At 49.4% G+C, this 17,921-nt stretch overlaps 1 protein-coding gene across 1 annotated transcript in view; it reads left to right on the forward strand.

Annotated features, from left to right (window-relative positions):
- Positions 1-17,921, forward strand: part of LOC135816233 (adhesion G-protein coupled receptor G7-like) — a 115,075-nt gene that overhangs the window by 20,049 nt on the left and 77,105 nt on the right. Inside the window, exons 4-8 of the mRNA XM_065329641.1 lie at positions 6,365-6,436; positions 11,607-11,678; positions 15,381-15,452; positions 16,467-16,538; positions 17,809-17,880. Of these exons, the coding sequence (XP_065185713.1) occupies positions 6,365-6,436; positions 11,607-11,678; positions 15,381-15,452; positions 16,467-16,538; positions 17,809-17,880 (360 nt within the window). The remainder of the gene's footprint in view (positions 1-6,364; positions 6,437-11,606; positions 11,679-15,380; positions 15,453-16,466; positions 16,539-17,808; positions 17,881-17,921) is intronic.

Here is a 17,921-nt window from a genome sequence, read left to right on the forward strand (position 1 = left end):
ACGACGAATACCGCAAACTACACTTCAACGTTACTTTCACTCTTCTGCTGCTGTATCCACACTTGCAATACATGAAAGAAACTTCATTGCCTTTCCACAACCTCCAACGCGACCAATCAACAGACAGAACTGCATTTTACAAAACTTAGGGTGAGCAAACTGCTACTAGTCAGGGGCGGATCCAGGAGGGGTTCCAGGGGCTCCGCGGAACCCCCTAAATTTAATGTAAGTTACTACTGGCAGCCATATGCGTGCCCATGTACATGTATCAGCTACTGACTAGTGTTCAGTTTTGACTATACTGGAACCCCCCTGCAGAGATCGCTGGATCCGCCGCTGCTAGTACGTCTGCCGTGTGTTTCCATTAACTTCCATAGACCGTGTTGCTACTTCTACCCATGGCGTGTTTGTATGACTCTTTGCTTCTAACAAAACATGTGGAGTGCAATGCAAATCATGTGCTGAGTCCGCTGAGTCCGCTGAGGCCTGACGTGACACAGCACAACGGCAGGTACAAAGCGGAGTTGCCCTTGACTAGAAGTTTCATTGCAAAATGGCCAATCATGAGACAGCGTAACGCAGAAGAAGCGACAAACTCGGCCATTTGAAAATGCTCTTAACCGTCCACCTCTCCACACTGCGCTCTTGGCCCACACTCACAACACCACTTCATAGTGAGGAAGTATAATTATACTCATTCCTTTATCTGCTATTCGTTCGTTATCCGGCTACCTCCATGAGCTCCACGGCGAAACAGTGAAACAGCTGCTGTCTGGAGGATATTAAAGATCTACCCAAGAACAAACTTCCTCGCTATGGAGTGGTGTTGTGAATGTGGGCCTAGAGTGCAGTGTGGAGAGGTGGACAAGAGTGCAGTGTGGAGAGGTGGACAAGAGTGCAGTGTGGAGAGGTGGACAAGAGTACAGTGTGGAGAGGTGGACAAGAGTGTAGTGTGGAGAGGTGGACAAGAGTGCAGTGTGGAGAGGTGGACAAGAGTGTAGTGTGGAGAGGTGGACAAGAGTGTAGTGTGGAGAGGTGGACAAGAGTGCAGTGTGGAGAGGTGGACAAGAGTGCAGTGTGGAGAGGTGGACAAGAGTGCAGTGTGGAGAGGTGGACAAGAGTGCAGTGTGGAGAGGTGGACAAGAGTGCAGTGTGGAGAGGTGGACAAGAGTGCAGTGTGGAGAGGTGGACAAGAGTGTAGTGTGGAGAGGTGGACAAGAGTGCAGTGTGGAGAGGTGGACAAGAGTGTAGTGTGGAGAGGTGGACAAGAGTGCAGTGTGGAGAGGTGGACAAGAGTGTAGTGTGGAGAGGTGGACAAGAGTGTAGTGTGGAGAGGTGGACAAGAGTGCAGTGTGGAGAGGTGGACAAGAGTGCAGTGTGGAGAGGTGGACAAGAGTGTAGTGTGGAGAGGTGGACAAGAGTGTAGTGTGGAGAGGTGGACAAGAGTGCAGTGTGGAGAGGTGGACAAGAGTGCAGTGTGGAGAGGTGGACAAGAGTGTAGTGTGGAGAGGTGGACAAGAGTGTAGTGTGGAGAGGTGGACAAGAGTGTAGTGTGGAGAGGTGGACAAGAGTGTAGTGTGGAGAGGTGGACAAGAGTGCAGTGTGGAGAGGTGGACAAGAGTGTAGTGTGGAGAGGTGGACAAGAGTGCAGTGTGGAGAGGTGGACAAGAGTGCAGTGTGGAGAGGTGGACAAGAGTGTAGTGTGGAGAGGTGGACAAGAGTGCAGTGTGGAGAGGTGGACAAGAGTGTAGTGTGGAGAGGTGGACAAGAGTGCAGTGTGGAGAGGTGGACAAGAGTGTAGTGTGGAGAGGTGGACAAGAGTGCAGTGTGGAGAGGTGGACAAGAGTGTAGTGTGGAGAGGTGGACAAGAGTACAGTGTGGAGAGGTGGACAAGAGTGTAGTGTGGAGAGGTGGACAAGAGTGTAGTGTGGAGAGGTGGACAAGAGTGTAGTGTGGAGAGGTGGACAAGAGTGCAGTGTGGAGAGGTGGACAAGAGTGCAGTGTGGAGAGGTGGACAAGAGTGCAGTGTGGAGAGGTGGACAAGAGTGCAGTGTGGAGAGATGGACAAGAGTGCAGTGTGGAGAGGTGGGCAAGAGTGCAGTGTGGAGAGGTGGACAAGAGTACAGTGTGGAGAGGTGGACAAGAGTGTAGTGTGGAGAGGTGGACAAGAGTACAGTGTGGAGAGGTGGACAAGAGTGTAGTGTGGAGAGGTGGACAAGAGTGTAGTGTGGAGAGGTGGACAAGAGTGTAGTGTGGAGAGGTGGACAAGAGTGTAGTGTGGAGAGGTGGACAAGAGTGCAGTGTGGAGAGGTGGACAAGAGTGTAGTGTGGAGAGGTGGACAAGAGTGTAGTGTGGAGAGGTGGACAAGAGTGTAGTGTGGAGAGGTGGACAAGAGTGCAGTGTGGAGAGGTGGACAAGAGTGTAGTGTGGAGAGGTGGACAAGAGTGCAGTGTGGAGAGGTGGACAAGAGTGCAGTGTGGAGAGGTGGACAAGAGTGCAGTGTGGAGAGGTGGACAAGAGTGCAGTGTGGAGAGGTGGACAAGAGTGCAGTGTGGAGAGGTGGACACGAGTGCAGTGTGGAGAGGTGGACAAGAGTGTAGTGTGGAGAGGTGGACAAGAGTGCAGTGTGGAGAGGTGGACAAGAGTGTAGTGTGGAGAGGTGGACAAGAGTGCAGTGTGGAGAGGTGGACAAGAGTGCAGTGTGGAGAGGTGGACAAGAGTGCAGTGTGGAGAGGTGGACAAGAGTGCAGTGTGGAGAGATGGACAAGAGTGCAGTGTGGAGAGGTGGGCAAGAGTGCAGTGTGGAGAGGTGGACATGAGTACAGTGTGGAGAGGTGGACAAGAGTGCAGTGTGGAGAGGTGGGCAAGAGTGCAGTGTGGAGAGGTGGACAAGAGTGTAGTGTGGAGAGGTGGACAAGAGTGTAGTGTGGAGAGGTGGACAAGAGTGTAGTGTGGAGAGGTGGACAAGAGTGTAGTGTGGAGAGGTGGACAAGAGTGTAGTGTGGAGAGGTGGACAAGAGTGCAGTGTGGAGAGGTGGACAAGAGTGCAGTGTGGAGAGGTGGACAAGAGTGTAGTGTGGAGAGGTGGACAAGAGTACAGTGTGGAGAGGTGGACAAGAGTGTAGTGTGGAGAGGTGGACAAGAGTGTAGTGTGGAGAGGTGGACAAGAGTCTAGTGTGGAGAGGTGGACAAGAGTGTAGTGTGGAGAGGTGGACAAGAGTGTAGTGTGGAGAGGTGGACAAGAGTGTAGTGTGGAGAGGTGGACAAGAGTCTAGTGTGGAGAGGTGGACAAGAGTGTAGTGTGGAGAGGTGGACAAGAGTGTAGTGTGGAGAGGTGGACAAGAGTGTAGTGTGGAGAGGTGGACAAGAGTGCAGTGTGGAGAGGTGGACAAGAGTGTAGTGTGGAGAGGTGGACAAGAGTGCAGTGTGGAGAGGTGGACAAGAGTGCAGTGTGGAGAGGTGGACAAGAGTGCAGTGTGGAGAGGTGGACAAGAGTGCAGTGTGGAGAGGTGGACAAGAGTGTAGTGTGGAGAGGTGGACAAGAGTACAGTGTGGAGAGGTGGACAAGAGTGTAGTGTGGAGAGGTGGACAAGAGTGTAGTGTGGAGAGGTGGACAAGAGTGTAGTGTGGAGAGGTGGACAAGAGTGTAGTGTGGAGAGGTGGACAAGAGTGCAGTGTGGAGAGGTGGACAAGAGTGTAGTGTGGAGAGGTGGACAAGAGTGTAGTGTGGAGAGGTGGACAAGAGTGTAGTGTGGAGAGGTGGACAAGAGTGCAGTGTGGAGAGGTGGACAAGAGTGCAGTGTGGAGAGGTGGACAAGAGTGTAGTGTGGAGAGGTGGACAAGAGTACAGTGTGGAGAGGTGGACAAGAGTGTAGTGTGGAGAGGTGGACAAGAGTGTAGTGTGGAGAGGTGGACAAGAGTGTAGTGTGGAGAGGTGGACAAGAGTGCAGTGTGGAGAGGTGGACAAGAGTGTAGTGTGGAGAGGTGGACAAGAGTGTAGTGTGGAGAGGTGGACAAGAGTGTAGTGTGGAGAGGTGGACAAGAGTGTAGTGTGGAGAGGTGGACAAGAGTGTAGTGTGGAGAGGTGGACAAGAGTGCAGTGTGGAGAGGTGGACAAGAGTGTAGTGTGGAGAGGTGGACAAGAGTGCAGTGTGGAGAGGTGGACAAGAGTGCAGTGTGGAGAGGTGGACAAGAGTGCAGTGTGGAGAGGTGGACAAGAGTGCAGTGTGGAGAGGTGGACAAGAGTGCAGTGTGGAGAGGTGGACAAGAGTGCAGTGTGGAGAGGTGGACAAGAGTGTAGTGTGGAGAGGTGGACAAGAGTGCAGTGTGGAGAGGTGGACAAGAGTGTAGTGTGGAGAGGTGGACAAGAGTGCAGTGTGGAGAGGTGGACAAGAGTGCAGTGTGGAGAGGTGGACAAGAGTGCAGTGTGGAGAGGTGGACAAGAGTGCAGTGTGGAGAGATGGACAAGAGTGCAGTGTGGAGAGGTGGGCAAGAGTGCAGTGTGGAGAGGTGGACATGAGTACAGTGTGGAGAGGTGGACAAGAGTGCAGTGTGGAGAGGTGGGCAAGAGTGCAGTGTGGAGAGGTGGACAAGAGTGTAGTGTGGAGAGGTGGACAAGAGTGTAGTGTGGAGAGGTGGACAAGAGTGCAGTGTGGAGAGGTGGACAAGAGTGCAGTGTGGAGAGGTGGACAAGAGTGCAGTGTGGAGAGGTGGACAAGAGTGCAGTGTGGAGAGATGGACAAGGGTGCAGTGTGGAGAGGTGGGCAAGAGTGCAGTGTGGAGAGGTGGACAAGAGTACAGTGTGGAGAGGTGGACAAGAGTGCAGTGTGGAGAGGTGGGCAAGAGTGCAGTGTGGAGAGGTGGACAAGAGTGTAGTGTGGAGAGGTGGACAAGAGTGTAGTGTGGAGAGGTGGACAAGAGTGCAGTGTGGAGAGGTGGACAAGAGTGTAGTGTGGAGAGGTGGACAAGAGTGTAGTGTGGAGAGGTGGACAAGAGTGCAGTGTGGAGAGGTGGACAAGAGTGCAGTGTGGAGAGGTGGACAAGAGTGCAGTGTGGAGAGGTGGACAAGAGTGCAGTGTGGAGAGGTGGACAAGAGTGTAGTGTGGAGAGGTGGACAAGAGTGTAGTGTGGAGAGGTGGACAAGAGTGTAGTGTGGAGAGGTGGACAAGAGTGCAGTGTGGAGAGGTGGACAAGAGTGTAGTGTGGAGAGGTGGACAAGAGTGTAGTGTGGAGAAGTGGACAAGAGTGCAGTGTGGAGAGGTGGACAAGAGTGCAGTGTGGAGAGGTGGACAAGAGTACAGTGTGGAGAGGTGGACAAGAGTACAGTGTGGAGAGGTGGACAAGAGTGCAGTGTGTAGAGGTGGACAAGAGTGCAGTGTGGAGAGGTGGACAAGAGTGTAGTGTGGAGAGGTGGACAAGAGTGCAGTGTGGAGAGGTGGACAAGAGTGCAGTGTGGAGAGGTGGACAAGAGTACAGTGTGGAGAGGTGGACAAGAGTGCAGTGTGGAGAGGTGGACAAGAGTGTAGTTTGGAGAGGTGGACAAGAGTGCAGTGTGGAGAGGTGGACAAGAGTGCAGTGTGGAGAGGTGGACAAGAGTGCAGTGTGGAGAGGTGGACGGTTAACATGAGACAACATGATCATTGTATTTAACACCTGCATGTGGATTGGATTCAGATACATTGTATTTTTCCGGTTGTAAGTCGACCTTTTACGACTAAAAATAGAAGGAGAAAGGGTGGGGGTCGACTTACAACCGGGATTCGACTTATAACCGGGAACTATCAGTATCTTACAAAAAATGACCTGCCCTGCATGCATGAGTGCACCATGTGTATTCATGTTTGCCAGTTTATTGTCCTTTTTCAAGGATTGGGACGTTATACCCTCCAATTAAAGGAATGTTTACATGATTTGTTGATGTGTTAGTAGCAGGGAGTGGTTGGTAGTGCTTCGTTGGGTGAAAGCTTTAAAATGCAGAATTGAGACCTCCGGATACGCCGGGGGTCGACCTATAACCGGGGTCGACTTACAACCGGTAAAATACGGTATATTGTAGGTCTGAACCAGGGAGTAGTACAATACCTACTACTCCCTGATCTGAACAGAGATTGCTTCACTACCTGCAGTGTGCGATGTGCAGAGTTGCACATGTGATCAGTGGTCCACGTATTATGGTCTCTCCCGAACCAAGATTGACATTTTTGAGGGGGGGGGGGGGTGCTTTGGGTGCCAAAGCACCCCCCCCCCCCCTCCCCTCCCTGCCTATGCCCCTGTATGATACAAGCCATTAAAAATTTCTGTCTCCTCGCCGTCACTTTCTGTATTCATACAACAGCATTACTGTCTGTGTGCTTCATTTTTTAGGTGGTTGCACCACAATCAGATCACAACGTTAAGTAATGGTTCCTTCAGTGGCCTAACAAATCTCCGTAGCCTGTAAGTATTATCAATTATTACATCGAGTACCACCATCCTTAGTGGGACATGATTACGTGTGGAATATTACTAAAAGATATGTAGGCATAGTGGGATGGTCTCTAAGACCATGGTTGAGGAACAGGGGGTACCAGATTAAAGTCCTACTGGGAAGTCAGAGGGTTTCTTCCAGCTGTCCTGCGACCCACCATTCATTGGGAGCTCTTAGCCTGGCACGACGGTAACATGGATGCAGCAAATGGGATTTAAAAAACGTTTGACCACTTCTGGTAGTGGGCCTGATCTACTCACCTACCCACCGAAGATTTAGCATCTGCATCTGCGCCTTGATCCTTGAGGGTGAAGACATTTCTATGGCTGCGGAAATTTCATTCTTTACTCAGGGAATATCATACAAACCGCGACATATTTTTTCACTGAAAGGTTCATAAGTTTGAGTGATTTCATGATCGGAAAAGTCTGAAAAAAATTGACTGTCACCACCAGGACTCTCTCGCTGAAATGATCATGGATATGTATGTAGTTCCTTCATGCCGCCGCATGCATGGACTTGCGATTGGTATCCGATGTCAACCAGTTTTGACCCCATATGTGCAGTTCATGGCTCAAGCGGCAACAGTGTTTGGAAGCCTCAGTAGCATCACATTATTATTATTATTTTAAAACGAAGGTAAGTTATGGGTCGCAAATATCCACGCAAACACACATCCAGTCATAATAAGGCACTTGTCATAAGTATCCGAACGTTTTCGGTCCCTTCTCATCAAGGATTATACAGGGAATGGCTCAAGCTGGAAAGACTAAAACTTATATAGCGTAAAGATAATTAGATAACAACACTCGTGACAAGGTAGAAAAAATTATCAAGTTTAGCACGACACAAAACTCGAAGGAAAATAATAATAGTGACAACAACATAGTGAGCAAATTAAGTTACATTGTTACCACCTCGACGAGGAGTAACACTAAACAATTGTAGCGACAACACATTTTCTTTCTGTACGCAAAGTTCAGGATCTAACTTACGGATATACAAAGCTTCTAACACAGCCAAATGTAACGCACATCTACCACGTGACAATATTGAGAAAACATTATCACTGTACAACTCACGACAATTGGTACGGGCTGACAGATGTTGCTTGATTGACGAAGTGCGATTCTTAGCTCCATTGGGTGTTGTCTCCTCCAATGTCCCGTCATCTCGCCTATTCGTGGCATCACCACTATCTGTCTCTTCGCGTTTCCGCGGCCTTCCACGTTTCTTGACACTAACCGTTGGGTGCGCGATACCCGGTGTCCTTTCCGTTACGTCTCCTCCATTGCGGATTTCTATTGAGCTTCTTACTCCAACTTGTCCGGTGTCCGATATTGAGGTTAGTTTTCGCGGTCTACCACGTTTTCGAATATTGACTGTTGTTGTCACTTCCGTTGTCGTTGTACGTTCGTCCTCATCAGTCCGTATTTTCACTTGGCTTCTCGGCGCTAGTTTATCGTGCACATAGAATATGTTCCCCTCATCTATTGCAGGACGAATTAGACAGACTGACATCAATATTTACGAACAACGGCTATCCAAAGGAATTTCTGGCCAAGCTAATCAACGAAAAACCAGTGACAGACAAGCCTATCCAATTTGGACCTGACCGTTGCCCAGTGGTGCTCCGTTTACCCTGGGTTGGCACCGGTTCTGCGCGCGTGGAGAAGGATGTTCGTGGTATCGTATGTCCATCATATCCGTGCGTCAAGCTGTACGTCATATTTGGGACAGTGCGTGCGTTCAGTGTGAAGAAGGATGTTCTACCTACCCTTAGTAAAAGTAACCTTATCTATTTCTTTCAATGCCGACAATGTGAAGATCGGTATGTAGGTAGAACCCTTCAGCACCTGGACGCACGCATTCGTCAACATGTGCCGTTAAGTTGTGTTCCGTTTGATGCGCGCGATTGTCGTCCTCGCCGTGGTCGTCCTCCAAAATGTGCTGTCCAGTCCATCGGTGGATCTTCCTCTTCCCGTGAAGATGTGACTGCATGCCCGTCCTCCTCTGCGTGTGTAGGACACGGGCCAGCTGAGAACAGCATAAAAGATGGTGAAAGACCCACACGTAAACCACCGAAACTGACAAAGGATCTGTCGGCGTCGGAAAGGGTGACGAGAAGCCAAGTGAAAATACGGACTGATGAGGACGAACGTACAACGACAACGGAAGTGACAACAACAGTCAATATTCGAAAACGTGGTAGACCGCGAAAACTAACCTCAATATCGGACACCGGACAAGTTGGAGTAAGAAGCTCAATAGAAATCCGCAATGGAGGAGACGTAACGGAAAGGACACCGGGTATCGCGCACCCAACGGTTAGTGTCAAGAAACGTGGAAGGCCGCGGAAACGCGAAGAGACAGATAGTGGTGATGCCACGAATAGGCGAGATGACGGGACATTGGAGGAGACAACACCCAATGGAGCTAAGAATCGCACTTCGTCAATCAAGCAACATCTGTCAGCCCGTACCAATTGTCGTGAGTTGTACAGTGATAATGTTTTCTCAATATTGTCACGTGGTAGATGTGCGTTACATTTGGCTGTGTTAGAAGCTTTGTATATCCGTAAGTTAGATCCTGAACTTTGCGTACAGAAAGAAAATGTGTTGTCGCTACAATTGTTTAGTGTTACTCCTCGTCGAGGTGGTAACAATGTAACTTAATTTGCTCACTATGTTGTTGTCACTATTATTATTTTCCTTCGAGTTTTGTGTCGTGCTAAACTTGATAATTTTTTCTACCTTGTCACGAGTGTTGTTATCTAATTATCTTTACGCTATATAAGTTTCAGTCTTTCCAGCTTGAGCCATTCCCTGTATAATCCTTGATGAGAAGGGACCGAAAACGTTCGGATACTTATGACAAGTGCCTTATTATGACTGGATGTGTGTTTGCGTGGATATTTGCGACCCATAACTTACCTTCGTTTTAAAGTATTATCCGCTTCCGACCTCTTTTAAAAATTATTATTATTATTATTAATATGTTGACTTTATTCACTCCACAAAACTTCGGACTGCGAAACCACGATGAGAATGAGCAACACGGATACAAAGAATGCTGGTTCCCAGTAAAGAGAATGAGAGACGGGTGCCCAAGCGGCGCAGCAGACTCGTGACAACGGAGTCATTGCTACCCGAAGATCCACATTTTAAGCGACAAAGACTTAAAAAACAGTGCACAACGGACTAAAACCACCATGAGTACCAAACACTAGAGGGGTGAAGGAATCACGTTCTACTTTCTCCTCACACTCGCGATGCTTAGAATCCTCATGGTGCTTGTAGTAAGAAATTTGGAGCGATATGAAGAGGCATCTGGGCACAAACCCTTACATCCAGAAAAGCCTCCTCCCCATGGCTTCGAAGCCCCCCGAGCGCTCACATCCAATCTAGCCTACTCGCTGACGTTCGAAGCTAGATGTGCGAACGTTGGTTCCGTGCCAACCGCAGAACAGAACAATATCAGCTCCTCCGCCAGGAGATCCAGAACAATATCAGCTCCTCCGCCAGGAGATCCAGAACAATATCAGCTCCTCCGCCAGGAGATCCAGAACAAGATCAGCTCCTCCGCCAGGAGATCCAGAACAATATCAGCTCCTCCGCCAGGAGATCCAGAACAATATCAGCTCCTCCGAGATCAGGAGATCCAGAACTTCAGTATGTCATAGGGTAGGAAGTCCCCACGACTGCAAAAAAGCTGGTGCTCAACCGAAAACTGCTGCCCGCATATGCATAACTTAGGTGTACACTGCAGCGACCAGCCACATTGCAAAGCAATGGCGTCCTGAAAATCCCTCCGTGATAAATTGAAACCATGCCTCTGAATGGGTAAAACAGTCGGCCATGACGAGGCACCATTCTCCGATAACTCGAGAATTCACCTCCTCTCGCCATCTTCCAGCCCGTCAGCAGTCGCCACGTCTCTGCAGCCACAGGTTCACGTCTCTGCAGCACATGAGTCTGGGCCTTCCGCTCCCGGACGGGGTCCACCATCAACGCCACAGAAGACCCTGAAAGAGGAGCGCAGGCAGCATGGATACTCACGTACACTCATGCCCGTGATTTGGAGAGGCGGCAGGTCGAGAGGGTACACGTACTGTCTCCAGGTAGCTACCTACAATACTCTGGATCAGGCTCCGAAATATGCCGAGATTGCCACCGTTGTTGCACAGAAATAGGCACCAAATCCCGGATAGCCATCCTGCCACCTGCCATGCCGAATAGGGAGAGTGAATACACTGAAATCACTGGCAGACAATGCGGGTTGCCCCACAGCAACTGGCACAATACTTTGAGAGAGGTAACTTCCCATAGGAGCAAGGACCTCCGCCTCCAGGTCCATAGCCTGAAGCAAGTATGTCAATTTTTTATGTCCGTTTTCAGCATACGAGTAAGCTGCATGGGGCTCCAATGCTGAAAAGTCTGTTAGAACTTTCAGCTCCTGAATCCACTCATATGTTCGCTGTCTTGCGAAATCATGACAAAACGCCGACCTAGCCAGCCTGCCAGCCTAGCACCAATGTACCACACCCCATAAGTCTTTACAACAATAGCCATGTCTCCAAAGTGCTCGCTGGCAGTCACCTCAAGACCAGGCTTCACAAGCAGCTGAGTCTTACTTTTCAATAATGATGTAACCATAATCCTCACCATGAGTTTCCGCGGAGCGGACCAAACTTCCCCGCCGCCATAGCATTTCTGCCCTAATATTTTGCAAAACCTGGTTGAAATTCTGATCCCCGGTTCGTGTCCTGGTGGTGACACTGAGCCAATGTTCTCTTCAGACTTTCCTTTTACAGTCCCTCAGACTTGCGAGCATTTCTAATTCCTCATCTTCTAGTACTTTTCCAGCCTCAAACGTGGCAAGGAAAATTTGCACGGCTCACAAAAAGCCGGATATGCTGGCTGTTAGTGTTCTAGATCTCTTGCACTCAGCGGCTCTACCAGTGTATGCCAGTGTATGCCAGTGTATGCCAGTGTATGCCAGTGTATGCCAGTGTATGCCAGTGTATGCCAGTGTATGCCAGTGTATGCCAGTGTATGCCAGTGTATGCCAGTGTAATACACAGACAATACACTCCATACACTGTTCTACACTGTTATGCTCCATTCTTTATACATGTAGATGGCTGTACAATAATCAGATCAGAACGTTAAGTCCTGGTGTGTTCACTGGTCTAACAAACCTCCGATGGCTGTAAGTATTATCAACTATTAGAATGGGTGCTGCAAACCCGGCTTTGCGGAACATGATAACGTGTAGAGTACCATTCAAAATGACTGTTATCAAGAGACTGGGGCTATACTCGGGTCGGGGTTCTGTGGTCTTATTCGCTATGGCCCGTGTTGTCCCATGGCAGGTGTGCACTGCTAGCGTTTCAGCGCGAAGACAGTGCACGTGATCAGCGTAGGACTACTTTAAGCATGCGGGTGGCATGGGGATAGTACTATGACACTGGCCAAGGCACTACCGGGCTGCGGGGCAGAGGAGAATACAGGAAAAATGTCTTGTACATAATCTTCTGGTAAGAATTAGTCAGAGCACACCACAGTAGAGTCACTGACTTTAAACTCTCCTTCCCTTTCCTCCCGTCGAATAGCGGCAGTCCATTTCCTTCGCAGTTCAGGATCAGATAGAAATTTTATGGAAAAGATGAATGCCATTTCCTGGAGGGTAACGCCGGTCACCAGTATATCCTAGAATAATTATATCAATGGTCATGGTTGGACGGCATCCGAAAACAAGACAGCGAAAAATCACTCCAGGCGCGATAAAGCAAGCAAAACTGTTGCAGGCTGTCGGATTTACGTCTTTATTTTTTCAGCAATTGCAGTACCTGATCGCGTAAGCGCGCGGCAAGCCTAGAATCCGTGTACTTTGCACATCCCATGCACATCCCATGCACATCCCATGCACTTGACAAGCTCAGCTTGGGCGCACCAATCGCATGCCCTCTCAACTCAACGAGCGCTTTAATATTTGGCATATAATCCATTCATAACAGACGAAAATAATTAATAGGAGTGGCGGGCCAGCAATCTCCTCTCATCTTGCGATCTACCACGGCCTTCGGCCATCACACTCATACGCCCACACTCTTGCCCCTAACAGGCACCGACCCGAGATGTCTTGGCATCTTCGAATGGTAGGCTCACCACTGAATTGGGAGGAAAGCATAAGCATGGTAGTGTATAAAGTGAAGTGTAGCTATGGCGAGGCATGTGTAACTATGGTGATGCATGTGTAACTATGGCGAGGCATGTGTAACTATGGTGATGCATGTGTAACTATGGCGAGGCATGTGTAACTATGGCGAGGCATGTGTAACTATGGCGAGGCATGTGTAACTGGCGAGTGCAAAACTGCAAATTGCAAAATTACTGGAATAGTGTAAGTGCCGTAACAGTTTTTGCACAGGTTAGGTTCACGCTTACGAATGTACACTGCTTCTAGAATGTTCACTGCTTCTAGAATGTACACTGCTTCTAGAATGTACACTGCTTCTAGAATGTTTCGGGGTAAACAAGTTAGTTGTTTACGATAGGATTATATTCTCACTTGGCCATTATAGGCAAATCATAGGAACGCCCACATCTAAAGGATGCTGCATGAAAGTAGGCAGCTGCGAGATGCGTATCTCGCGCATGCTCTTGCATGGCTACGTAATGCATTACATCATAATACAACATCCCCTTCGTCATAAAGGAGTTTAACAACCTACATAACATACCGTACGTACACGACGGCGTGTTCACAATATAGAACATAACATCCAACAATAGCTCTATGTACTAGGTAACAATCATGAATGGCACACGACGGCGTGCTAACAATACAGAGACATAGTATCCAACAATAGCTCTATGTACAATATAACAATGGCACCTCAGGCTCAGCTAATGTGACATCAGCGAACAGGTCCATGTGGCCTCTCTGGCCCGATACATCCAGGATTGTCCTGGGTGCGACTGCGCGGCCAGACCGTGTTCGATACAGCTGGGTGGCAGGTTCAGCAGGCTGGCTGACGTCACACGGTGACGGCGGGTGAGACTGGCTAACATCGCTCCACGGCGACGGCACGTCACTCGGCGGCTGAGGCTCGCCAATGTCGCTGCGCGTCGACGACTGAGGGCCTGCGGGACTGGCATCCGGCGGGAAGTGGACCTGCCTCTCTCTGAGGTGGGTACGGTTTCGCTGCACTTCTCTCCCATGGTCAGGCTGCACCATGTATGACCGTGGTCCGTTGGCAGACTGGGTTACGATACCAGGTTCCCACAGGTGCGTGGTCGGGCTGCGGATGCCGACGTGCTGACCAGGAGCTAGGGGGCGGAGAGACTGCGCTCGCTGGTCATGGTGCACTTTCTGCTGGTCCTGCCGTTCCTCGAGCTTCTGTCGGATGGCCTCGTCCCGAGTGTCGCGCTTGTGTTTGTGAGGCAGGTTGTCCTGTACCTGACGACCGAACAGCATCTTGGCCGGCGACGGTAAGCCCTGGCACACTGGGGTGGCGCGAAATGCACAGCAGTGCTCAGTGCGAGTCGGTCCCGCTCTCCCTTGCCTTCTCGAGAGCTCTCTTAGCGATCTTGACTTGCGATTCGATAAACCCGTTACTCTGCGGGTGATGTGGCGACGACGTACTGTGGCGGAATCCATATTCGGCAGCGAACTCCGCGAACAGATAGCTGCTGTATTGCGGCCTGTTTTCCGACTTCAGCACAGCTGGGATGCCGTGCTCACCGAAAATCTCCTTCAGGTGCTGGATGATGGCCCTGCTGGTTGCTTGTCCGGCAGGCAGCTTCCGGGTGATGAAGTACTTGGAGTAGTAGTCGGTGGCAATGAGGTATTCTGACCCGCCGAGGTAGAACAGGTCCATGCCTAAGGTGTGCCATGCCCATGGCGGAATATCGGGCTGCACCAGCGGTTCCTTGGCTTGACTGCTCTAGTGGCGCTGGCACGTCGTGCAAGATGAGACAGTTGCTTTGATATCCTTGTTGATGTCCTTCCAGAAGACGGACGTTCTGGCTCGCAGCTTGGTCTGCTCTATGCCTTGGTGGCTGGCGTGCAGCTTGCTGAGGATTTCCCCCCTTATTGGTGGGGGAATCAGGACACGACTGCTCTTCAGGATGAGACCGTCCTCGGTGCTCATCTCGTCACGGAAATTCCAGTACGGGAGCAGAATTGCCGGCACCGCGCTTCTCTCTGATGGCCAGCCACTGAAGATCATCAGTGCTGACATCTCGGCGTCTTTAGCCGACTCCTCGCGGATCCTCGTCATCGTCGCATCGCTGAATTGCGGGAACACGGCGTGTACACTGACGTCCAGGTCCTCAATTGGCTCTGTTTCCTCTGACGACAGTCGGGATAGCGCGTCTGCGATCGGAATATCCTTTCCGGGGCGGTACCTGCCATTTTACCTCTTGCACCGGTGGCGCTACTGCGACAATTCTAGGGCCTTTATATAATCCCACAACTCCCGAGAACAGGGACAGATCAATAAAGAACACCTTCTAACCAACAAGAGAATTAGGAGCTTGTGTCTGTGACGAGGGTTGTGCCACGGGGCACTAGGATCTCACGAAAACAAGTTTACTTCTGACACCATGTTTCGGGGTAAACAAGTTAGTTGTTCACGATAGGATTATATTCTCACTTGGCCATTGTAGGCAAATCATAAGAACGCCAACATCTAAAGGATGCTGCATGAAAGTAGGCAGCTGCGAGATGCGTATCTCGCGCATGCTCTTGCATGGCTACGTAATGCATTACATCATAATACAACATAGAACATTCACTAGTCCCGGGTAGTGTACTGTTTGTGTTACTGCACTGTTGTATTGTGTCTAGTACTGACTCGGTCTGTATTGAACTCAAAGCATTGCCTGTGTGCTCCATTTTGCGCAGGTCCTTGTCCAGTAATCAGATCACAACACTAAGTACTGGTTTGTTCACGGGTCTAACAAACCTCCGAACCCTGTAAGTATTATCAACTATTACAATGGGTGTTACCACCCTGTGCTGCACATGATAATGCGTTGAATAGCGCTGAAAGGATCTTGAATTATGTATGCCTTGGCTAAATTACAGACCAGTGGAGAGCACACACGATAATGAACCCTCCATGTCATGGGGGATTCATGGACTAGACTAGCTGTCCAGTACTCGGAAACGTTCTAGGTCCTATTGCGCTACTGTTGCAGTCCTTGCTGACTATTTTGTTGTTGTGGACCCGGGGCAGTTATTCTTTCTCGTCATGTTGGGCTGTTGCTCAGCAAATGACGCTTCGTGGCAGCTGCATTCGAATTTCTCCGTGGGCGAGGATGGTTCCCATGATGTCTCAGTGCTGGTAGCGTAGCAAAAAGGCAGATGGAGGCGCTCCGGCGTGTGTGCTTTCCTGCCACGAGGTTGGATGCGGTTGGTGCATGGCCGTTGGAGAGTTCGAAATTTGAATATTCCCCAAGTGATTTATTCAAGACCACTTGTCGGCGCTTGGGGACATGTTGTAGCACACTATGGTGGTGGCCTACCCCAAGTTTCAGGACGTAACCACGCTGCTACTGACCCTTGAAGATGGCCTTCGTAATGGCCGCCATTGGACAGGTTGAATTGATCAATTTGTTCGAGGGACTCAGTAAGTCGCTAGTCGAAATTTGGATGGCTAAACATTACTAGGTAACTTGGATCGGTGTGTGAACATAGTTAGTTTGGCTGTACTGTGTTATTGTGAGCAGCATTGAGCCCTCATTCTTGTGCCTTGTTTCAGTGTGTATTTTAGTCGATTTTTATATTTTGGCGAATACATCTCCGGACCAAACCTTCATAGTCGGCAAACAAGGTCCACACAGGGACAAAAGGAGCCAACTTACTTTGAGCAAAATCTGAAATTTGGCTATGTCCGGTGATATCTGGTTGTTACGGACACTGACTCTTCAAAATTGTGTCTCCTCGTTGACTTTTCATTATTGTGTGTGTGTCTTTCATTTGTTTTAGATCGTTGTTTGATAATCAGATCACAACGCTCAGTACTGGTTTGTTCACGGATCTAACAAACCTCCGAACCCTGTAAGTATAACAGATAAACTAGGATCAGTCGGGATAGTGAACTGGGAAGCATTTTTTTAAACAAGACATGCCGGTCAGACTTTCTCTAACGCCCGTGTTGGCTGAGCTGACGTGCTACTTCTGGACCAGATAGCAAGGATGGCCTTGGGTTAGCTACCCTTACAACAAAAAGGCATTTTGCTACCTGGTTCAGAAGCCACAGGCCCGAATGTCAGCACAAGCATCATCAGCAGAGTTGCGAGATACTGCCTCATTTAGTTTTACGCTTGTGTTATGGTGCAATTTACCATGATGTTCTGCAAGGAGCTATTGGGACCAGTATGGGACTGCATTCACAGGCCCAGTATGGGACTGCATTCACAGGCCCAGTATGGGACTGCATTCACAGGTTTACAGGTTTTATTTGCAGATTTACACATTAAATAATTTTTGCTGCAGCTAGAGTGTTTCGCTATACTTTCAGATAAGTGGCCATGCTATGGGAGACAGTGGGGATGATGTAACAGTGAGGGTGTTCTATTATGCACGAGAATAGATTCACGGATCGATTCATGGATCGATTCGCGCTATTCACATCACCCCATGTGAATAGAGTGGATGGATTTAGAGTCGATTCCAGGGCTCATGACATGAAAATCGAACGACTTGAATGCACTTGAATCGATTCATGAATCGATTCAAGTGTGTAATAGAACACTCTCACTGTGACTGCGAGTGCTGCATCACAGCTGTTACGCGTCAGCTTACCGTTAGGCTATGGCCTGTCAGTGCAATGACAATGTGCACATCTATAAAATAACGTCTTGTTCTCAGAAGAATGTCGAATCCAACAACACCGTTCTTCTGTGCGTGCTGAACGGTTACACAGGCAGCTGTGCATGCCGGTAACACCACCACCGAGTCGTTTGGCGTCAGCAATGGCCCCCGTCAAGGCTGTGTGATAACCCCAGTACTATTCAATCTGTACTTCGGTGTTGTACTTGAGCAGTGGGCACAAGTGAAGCAGGCTAGCGACCACCCACCTGGCATCCCTTTCCTATATGGCATCAACAGCAACCTGTTCACTAAAGAGTGGCGCATGAGCACGTAAAGGGGGTGCTCGCAAAGGCGCATTGACAGCTACTATGCTTTAGAGACAAGAAAGAGTTAGGGTGCTAGTTTTGGATGAATGCGCTGTAGAGGTCTTCCGCTGTTGTGTGGAGTATTCTTTGGAGTATCCTGGCTTTCTTGACCTAACTGGATTACTGTATGTGTTCTTCATTCTTTATAGATATTTGAACAATAATCAGATTGCCACCTTAGGTACTAGTTGGTTTTCTGGGCCAAGAAACCTCCGACTTTTGTAAGTGTTATCAACAATTACCGTGAGAGACCACACGACTT

Source organism: Sycon ciliatum, chromosome 4 (genome assembly GCF_964019385.1).
Source record: "Sycon ciliatum chromosome 4, ocSycCili1.1, whole genome shotgun sequence".
NCBI classification, from domain to species: Eukaryota; Metazoa; Porifera; class Calcarea; order Leucosolenida; family Sycettidae; genus Sycon; species Sycon ciliatum.